Genomic DNA, 8,947 nt, shown 5'->3' with positions numbered 1-8,947 from the left:
TTTAAGGGATACTAGATATGATTTACTCTTTTTTAATTATATTGAAAAAGAGAAATTGCAACTTTGTTGCAACTTATAGTACTACTCATCATATAGTTCTTGAATTTCTACATTTTAAAATATTAAATTAATTTAATTTAACTTTAAAAATTACTCAAATTAATCACTCAAAGAATGATACATGAAAACTAAAAAGTAACTGAGGGGGTATTCAATATTTTTATAATATCAGTGTGGAATTTCATGGAAGTTGAAGTTGTCAACTTAAGGATAAAGCTCGATACATTTATTAAAATATCATACATTAATAAATAAGTGTTTTCTCGCTATTTTAGTCCCCACATTAGATACAACTAATCTGGAAATAACAATAATTAACATGTAAGCAATAATATATACAGATACCTCTAAAATTTATGAACTCAGGGGCGGAGTCAACATTTGGCTAAGGATCATCCGAACCCCCTTCGACGAAAAAATATAGTAAGTATTATTTTATATATAATTAAAATTATTTTTAATTAATGTATTATAGTACGTGTTGAACTTCCTTTAGTTAGGTTTTCTTCAAATATTAAATCCATTTAATTGAAATTCTGGCTCCGTCTCTGCGTCAATGTCAAGATTCATGAGATACAGTGAGGATAAGTTGAAACGTTTAGTTTCTAGTTGAGATCAAATTGAGGTGTATAGATGTACAATCTTAGAGTTAGAATGCGTACTTGTCAATTGATACTATATTTAACCATCTATCTATGAATTATTCATATACTAATTACAATTGATCAAATTATATTATTCACATAATTAATGACAATAAAAAGTTTCAACTTTTAACCTATGAACAACCTTTCTTCACGTCTAATAGATAAAGATGGAGGGACATCACATGAAATTTAAAAGAATTACCATTATTATAAATTTTATGTGGTTAACTTTATGTATGTGATGAACGCTTGATTTCACTTGCAAAACATTTCCAAATTTTGAGATCAAAATATCTAATAGTAATACTTTATGTACAAAATATGCACGCCTAGTCAGGGGCGGAGCTACCCTTTATCAAGGGGGTTCGGATGAACCCTTCGGTGTAAAATTATGCTATATATGATTAAAATTATTTTTTATGTATATATATTAGATGTTAAATTTCTTTCAGTTAGTTCATATATTCACTTATGAACCCTAATATCATGACGGGTTCATATCCTGGCTTCGCCACTGCACCTATTGCCCATTAGCATCAAAGCCTTTTTGCCGATGAGATTGTGAAATAAAACATTGACAGGATGCACAAAATTTATTTAAAGTAGACATACATTTCAATTAATTGGAGAATATAACAATAATATGTTTAATACAATGAGACAAAACCAACAATATTATTAAGCAAAGATCACAGTAGTTCAGTCGACTGACTATCTGAACATTCACCAGTACTAAACTATTACTCCATCTTCTACAACGATGAGAAAATGGGAACGCCTGGTAAGGTACCTCCACCATCAACAATGAAGATATTGCCTGTTACATATTCAGAAGAATCATGGATCAAATACCGGAGCAGTGTTGTTAAAGCCGGATCTGTCTTTCCAATAAATCTCTGAGGATGAGTTTTATAAAGAAACTTATGGAACCATTCCTGTTGAAGAAGGCTCTCTGTTATCTCAGATTTGAATATTCCTGGCGATATTGAGTTCACTCGAATATTGTCTGCTCCTAATTCAAGTGCCATTATCTGTGATTCGATCATCAAATAAAAGTTACTAATCAATCCATATATACTTTACGAAAACCTATAAACTCAAAATACTAGCTCAATGCGCACATTGAAATATCTATGTCGCATAGAGCCCTCATAGACAGGGGTGCTCTATACGACTAGGCTTATAGGAAGTTGTTTGAGGTATATGTACCTTAGTGACCATGTCGAGAGCCATCTTTGAAGAAGCGTAAGCAAGAGTCCCTCCTACTAGTACTCTATTCAGAGCAGCTATTGAGGTTATATTAATAACAGATCCTCCGCCTTGTTTAGCATCGCGCATACGTTTACAAACATATTTTGAGACCAGCCATGCCCCTCTTAGATTCGTCTTATAAGTATGTTCCCACTCCTCCTCTGACAAATTCAGTGAAGAACTTGTACTACCTATGCATACAAGTTAAATTTCCTACATCAGAGCCAGTGGCGGAAGATGGATTTCATGTAAGGTGAAAACAATAAACAAATTTTGAACCCCTTTTGCTTCTATACTAGAGGATCTTCTCTTATGTTAACGAGATTCAACAACTTGAAAAAGTCGGTTTTACTATGTATTTGAAATTATATTACCTCGAACTCCAGCATTGTTAACCAAGGAATCAATACGTCCAAAGGCGTCCCAAGCTATTTGTACAGCAGCCTCAATAGTAGCACCATCAGCAGTGACATCAAGCTCAAGGGCGAATGCACGGGGGGCTTGTCCCTCCGAGTTAATCTTATCGCAGAGAGTTTTCAACTTGTCAACACGACGAGCTGCAGCAATGATCCTGCAACCGGCTTTCACCAAGTCGAGACAGAACTCTACCCCGATACCCGAGGATGCCCCTGTAACCATCACTACTTTTCCGGTTAGGTCTTTCCATTGCTCCATATTAAATTTTAGATGATGTAGCTAGTAGTGAGAGAGTTATTTATGCAGAGATACTGGTTAATATGTGGTTGATATTTTCCTGCTAAGGATTTTACTGTGAGTACAACTTGATTTGTAATCATTTAATTGGTTCACCCACTTTGACTAACTACAGACAAGACAAGGATAGAATTATTAACAAGGACTTAGTGCACATATAAAATAGTTTTAGATTTGAATAAATTGTACATTGAAATTAGCTTTATACTGATTCATAGTAGGGCCATTATTTTGAAATTTCAGTAATGGACGTCATGATCAATTCATTTTCTAATAAACAACACTAGACTACAATAGTGCATGGAGCCGCCAAGTTTGACCCTAAAAACTTAACGACTAATCAAGTGTTTTCTCCTTTACACATATATTGGCAAATACTCCGAGAGCTAGAATTTTCACCAAAAGAATTTAAAATATGTGGAAAGTAAACACACAAACATGACAAAGAGGTCATCATCAAATATACGTAAAATAATTTTAACCATATATAAATAGTATAATTTTTTATGGAGGGAGTTCGGATGAACCTGGCTCCACCCATAACTGCCATGTTTAGGCCAAGAGTGGGGACTTTCAATTAAAAAGGACAAACAAGTTGTCGAATTAAGTGAAAGTCCTCCAAATTTTTTAAATTGGGTGGAGGGGACAAAAGTTTTTTGAATTTTTTTTTTAAGTTTTTCCGTTTCAACAACTTGTCTCAGTTGTAAAATAACTTTGATAATTATTTGATAACTGAGAGAAGTTATTCAACAACTGTGTGAAGTTGTTCGGACAACTAATATAATTGTCCAACTAATGTAATTGGAAACTTGGAAGGCCCTTTGGCTTATTTTTATCCCTAAGAGTGGGCAGAGTTAGGCCAGAGGTATAGTCCCCGTGTGGAACAAGTTGAAAGGAGGTTTCATTGTTACTATTAAAGAAAGGGAATTATAGTATTAAGAGTATAGCATCTAGTACGCCCTTGAACTATTACCAAACTTGCTACGATATAGTTTAACTTTACGTGGGTTCTATTATCCTTGAACTCAATTTTAGCGTATTTTTGTTACCCTTTTGTGCTAATGTGACACCTTTTATCAATTTTTTTGGCTGACATGACACCTTTAATGTGGGTTTTATTTTAGGTAAAAAAGTTTTCATGTTAGCACTAAAGGTGACAAAAATACACAAAAATTGAGTTCGGGGGTAATAAGATCCCTGTGAAGTTGGAGTGTCTCGTAACAACTTTGATCATATTTTGAGTGGGTATTTGATGCTTATCTCTGGTATTAATAAATAGTCGGTAATAGTTTAGGAAGAAAAAGCAGTTACCTAATAGTTTAGGCAGGAAACTCGTAAAAAGTGATACTTCTTGCTTACCCTTTTTGTTATTTTTAATACTAGTAAAGGGGTGTTTTGATAAATAATTGGTGTTTGTGATAGTCCAAACAAGAGACTCGCAAAAAAAAAGTGATATTTCATGTGGTTTTTGACCATTATTTTCTATTACATTGAGGACAAAATAGTAAATGACAACTCATTTCTACGAACTTCGAAGTCACCAATGATCCAAGATATGATCTTGGTAGAAACAATCCATACTTCTAAGCCTTGGACTCAATAGCAGAAGACATGGTTAATGGGGAAAAACCATGATCAAGACTAGCTTTCCATACTTTGTCAATATCAAACATCATGTTACCACACTCGTGCTCGTTCCAACCTTCAATCGCGTGCAAAATTCCAGCTATTCTCCACGCGCTCATCACTCTTCGCGGCAGCCAATTCTTGAATAACAAGACAAAGTCAATGTGAACAAACAGTCGAAAAACTAAGCATAAAAGATTCAACGATATTTGAAACAAATTCAAGTTACCTCACAAGAGTCGACATTCTGTAGATGTTTGGGACTAATCATGGCTGGTGTGTTGAAGTAGAAGCAATCCTTGCGAGCTTTCTTTGGTGGGAATGGCGAATAAGGAATAAATAATGTTCCTTTTGGTGCTTTGAATTGTTCCTCTTCACTCAATCCATCTTCTACTAGCCACGTCTACAATTTATCGCCTCAAAATCAATCAATCAAGAACTTCCTAATGTTTGAATTATCAAGATTATATGTTATACCTTTGAAACACCGGTGCTTCCCGACAAGATCAAGTTAGTTGCATCCTCAGGGGTAAACTTTTCTTTAAGTCTCTCGTACTCCTCTTCATCTAACATGACAACCTGTATATGTAAACAGAACTTTGCGATGAATGGATGAAACTAAATGAAAACCAAAATCAAGGAGCTAATTAAGAGATTAATATTGAGTTCAATTTCTAAGCGCTGACGACGTATACCTGAATTCCTCGTTGGCACAAGGCGAGAGCAATGGAGTAAGCAACTTTAGACAAGCGATGGGCTGGAAGCACCACTTGGGAAGTTCCTTTAGGAATGGAGTTGAGAACCACAGCAACAACTAGGCTGCTTCCGTCTACCACTTTCACTTTCAGCTCAGGATGCTTCCTTACGTAAACTTCACCATTGTTGTTCAATTTCTCGTCCTATAAAGTAAGTTACATTTGTATAAGTATCGACTTATTAGCTATCTTCAAACCCTCAAACTTCGAATTGTCTCACATAAAGAGGGACACAGAGAGTATTGAACTGAACTTGCCTGATTTAAGAGTCCGAGGCTCAACACCTTTATGCATTTCTGATCTGCTTCCATGATGGCTTTCTCGATCAAATTAAGAATACTTTTTCTTTGCCATTGGCTGAAGTACTGTAACAAAAAAAAAATCAAGAATCATGGAAAAGAATTGTCATTTCAATTAAAATCAGTTCAAAGATGGATAAAACAATTCATCTTGAACATAATATGAATTATTACTTGTCTGCGAAACTTTGGAATAGCCCAAGTTTGTAATTTGAGATCCTTGAACAAATTCCTCTCGACAACAAATGTGTTACTATAAATCCAAGTAATCATTATTGACCATAGCGTGACAGGCCACATTAACCACAAATACCACTTAGAGCTGGCCGTGTGAGGGTTCGAGGCCAAAGATGCAAATCCTAGTCGGAGATGATAGATCGATTGTGGCGTTGTTAGGTGTGTAAGGTGCACCACATCAGGCACTTCTGCTTTTTTCTCAAGCGACTTTTCATACAATGTGTCTGATGACTTGTCGACTGTACCAAATATATAGTCATATATTGGCATGAACAGAGAATAATTTGTTCTGAATTGAGTATGATGTAGTGAGTGGTACCTGTTCCATCAACATATTCATATCATAAAATTTTAGTTGTGATTACCTTATACATGACCAGCCTGATTATTTAAGATTAGTTTAGATTGTCGAAATAGGTCAAGAAGACTCACGAGGGCGTATATAGCAAGTATTTGAGAGGTGGAAAGATCGAGAATATCCACTTCGGAATGACCTCAAAGTTGCAATGTCCCATGTTGTTCATTATATCAGTAAAAGTAACATAAAGTGCAAATGAAGCTACAGAAGTAGTCCCAGTGTATTCTGTTGCGATTGCAGGAACCGTAAAGATGGCATAATATGCTGCGACCTCAGCAAACGGATGAATAAATGCTGTTGAATACAACAATGTAGTTCGTTAAAAATACGTATAGTGAAAACAAGTTAAGAATTTTTTACAGAGTCAAAATACATAATGTCTAAATATTAGTTGAAGAACCACTTAGGACTAAGTTGGATCAGTGGCGAAGTCAGGATTTTCACCGAGGAGGTTCGTAAGTGAATATACGAACTAATCCAAGGTGGGGGGATGGGGAGGTTTCTGCATCTACTATATATACATACAAAATAATTTTAACCATGTTTATATAGTATAATTTTTTGTCGAAGGAGGTTCGGATGAACCCCTATCCCAAGTGTAGCTCCACCTCTGAGTTGGATGATGATTTAGTACATAAAAAAAATCGACTGGACAACCATACATATGAGGTTGCGGGATAAATACTAATACGCCTTATTCCTTGTTTGGTTACTTCAACTAGAGGGTCGAATAATGGTACCGGAATTAGTTATGTCAGGTAAAACAGTTAAAATGACAAAAATATGCCCGAGGTCTCTCAAATCCTTTTTCTACTAATAAGGCGGGGGATATTTTTGTACGGAAACAACTTCACCTTAGAAATTTTAACACAAAATCAGACGGTAAAAAAGAAATAACGCCAAGATAACTAAATTTCAGTATAACTAATACCAGCATAATAATTTTTTGAAGACGGAAACATAATTACCAGTGATGGGCTCGGTAACCATAGACGAGTGGTGATGAGAATGATAACGAGAATAGAGAAAATGGTGGTGCAAAGCTCTGTGAAACCAGTAATAGATAAACTCAACAGGACCAATATGCATCAATGCAGTTATAATCATCCCATCAGTCCTCCATAGAGGCAAGTGATGAACTTGTTCCATCTTCAAATATCCAAAATAGTATAATAGCCCATTAAATATGATTTGATCATCCCTACACATAAAAATTGAACCTTAAATCAAATTAAACAATTACAAAACCTTAAATCCATCCTTTCTTTTACTAGGCGTACATGGCACATACATGTGTCTACATGGACCTTCAGTATGTTGATTCACGTAGTGTGCCACGTAGGTCTTAAGGTTGCCAAAAATACGGTTATAATTAGTCCAGGGGATAATAGGACCCCCTTTAAGTTCGAGTGTATCTCAGCAATTTTGTTTATAGTTCAGGTGGAAATAGTGCATTTTGTCTTAATTATATGTTACTACTTAATTTCTGTTCCATTTTATGTGGTGACATGCCTTTCTTTTGGCACTATTAAAAAAGCGCGATACCTTTTTATATGTCGAAATAATAGCTGTAAATCTCTCATTTTATTCATACTGAGATACCGTCACATAAAATAGTACGAAGAGAAAGTATAACTTACCAGTTTTTTTCTCTGTCAACTTGCTCAAATTCAATACTCCTATCAACAATCCGATTATTACCCTTAGTAGTCCTGTATCGCGATAGGGATATCCATATCTGATAGTGAATAATTCTCGAGAGTAGTAACGGGAATATGAGCAAGTATCCGATGTCCCTCTCCCTCGAGTATACGTATATGCTATGAGCAACAAATGGTGCCAATACCAAGTACTTCATTCGATACAAAAAAGAAAAGAAAGTTAATTCCCAGAATTCTAGATAAGTCCATATAATGTACTCTTGTTATAACTTAAGTTTTTCGATGAGTTGGTTACACACAGATACAAGTCTCGGGTTCGAGCTTCACCACCATTTTTTTTAGTCTCTTTATGTTGTAGTTATCATACACACCTGGTGCGCTCGATTTTCTTCAAAATTCTATTTTAACAAATGTTAAAATGACACTGTTCGGGGTATTCTAACTCAGCAACAATGTTCTAGCCATTAATACATAGTTAAATAAATAAATCGTTCTCTCTCTTACATCTAAGTTTTTTAGATGTGACGGTTCACACAATTCGCGATGTTAGAGCAAGCAGAGGTCCAGGATGCGAATCTTTCCGCAACTTCTTAATAGTGAATGAAAAAGGGAAAACAAATATCACTTTCTATACTTAATACGTTTTTAGTTCCAACATCTTACACGTCATGTTTAAGACTACAAGATCTCGAAGAATAAGAAGAAAGAACATAAATCAAGAAACAAAGTTTGTACCTTAAAATTGCCAAGTTTTGTCCATGGCCATTCTGAGAGAATACCAGGTTTAGAAGCCATTAATTATGTGTTTGCTCAGTACTTGCAGTTACCTTTGTCCAGCTTTCTTTATTATATAGCCTCCATCTCTTGTTTGTATCCTCTAGCCGCCCTGTGCAAACATGCAATATGAAATAATGATAATGTTAGAGTTTGTGACCCGAATTCTGTTGATCCGGCCATGAAAAGTTTGCGGTGCCATACATGTTTGTGATTTTTTGTGGAGTTTGTGGTGGTAGCGTAGGAATTGGACCAATAGATATGGACCTGTATATTTTTGGGCCTAAGATTTATTTGTATGCACGTATTACATAAGTGCGATTTAGTTGGTTGTTTTAAGACGGTTTTGAAACATACGTCATTGACTGTCGTCTCCTCTCCATATAGTGAAATTTCTCCTTCTCTGCCCGTGGTTTTTTCCTTCAAAGGTTTCCACGTAAAACTGTGTATTTTTGTTGTTTTTCCTTTTGTTTGTGGTTTGCTTATTCTGTCCGATCATAACAAATACGAAATCATTTGATATGAAGTTAAAGTTTTGTTTGAACATTTTTTAAGTTATATTTTT

At 35.2% G+C, this 8,947-nt stretch overlaps 2 protein-coding genes across 2 annotated transcripts; both read right to left on the bottom strand.

Annotated features, from left to right (window-relative positions):
- Positions 1-1,299: 1,299 nt before the first annotated feature.
- Positions 1,300-2,923, bottom strand: LOC107851201 (7alpha-hydroxysteroid dehydrogenase). The gene is made up of 3 exons (XM_016696139.2): positions 2,333-2,923; positions 1,917-2,149; positions 1,300-1,738 (listed from the first exon to the last, which is right to left on the bottom strand). Exons 1-3 carry the CDS (start codon positions 2,631-2,633, stop codon positions 1,460-1,462), a joined length of 813 nt encoding a protein of 270 aa, XP_016551625.1. The 5' UTR covers positions 2,634-2,923; the 3' UTR covers positions 1,300-1,459.
- A 1,182-nt stretch (positions 2,924-4,105) lies between these two features.
- On the bottom strand, positions 4,106-8,497 carry LOC107851578 (very-long-chain aldehyde decarbonylase CER1). Its single transcript, XM_016696640.2, has 10 exons — positions 8,344-8,497; positions 7,588-7,799; positions 6,916-7,148; positions 6,022-6,241; positions 5,527-5,908; positions 5,311-5,418; positions 4,994-5,197; positions 4,776-4,877; positions 4,528-4,701; positions 4,106-4,438 (listed from the first exon to the last, which is right to left on the bottom strand). The coding sequence occupies exons 1-10, from the start codon at positions 8,401-8,403 to the stop codon at positions 4,256-4,258; spliced, it is 1,878 nt and encodes a 625-aa protein (XP_016552126.1). The 5' UTR covers positions 8,404-8,497; the 3' UTR covers positions 4,106-4,255.
- Positions 8,498-8,947: the final 450 nt, after the last annotated feature.

The sequence above is a fragment of the Capsicum annuum genome, chromosome 12 (genome assembly GCF_002878395.1).
Source record: "Capsicum annuum cultivar UCD-10X-F1 chromosome 12, UCD10Xv1.1, whole genome shotgun sequence".
NCBI lineage: Eukaryota > Viridiplantae > Streptophyta > Magnoliopsida > Solanales > Solanaceae > Capsicum > Capsicum annuum.
Note: the sequence above shows the minus strand (reverse complement) of the source record. Positions and strands in the feature narration are given on the sequence as shown.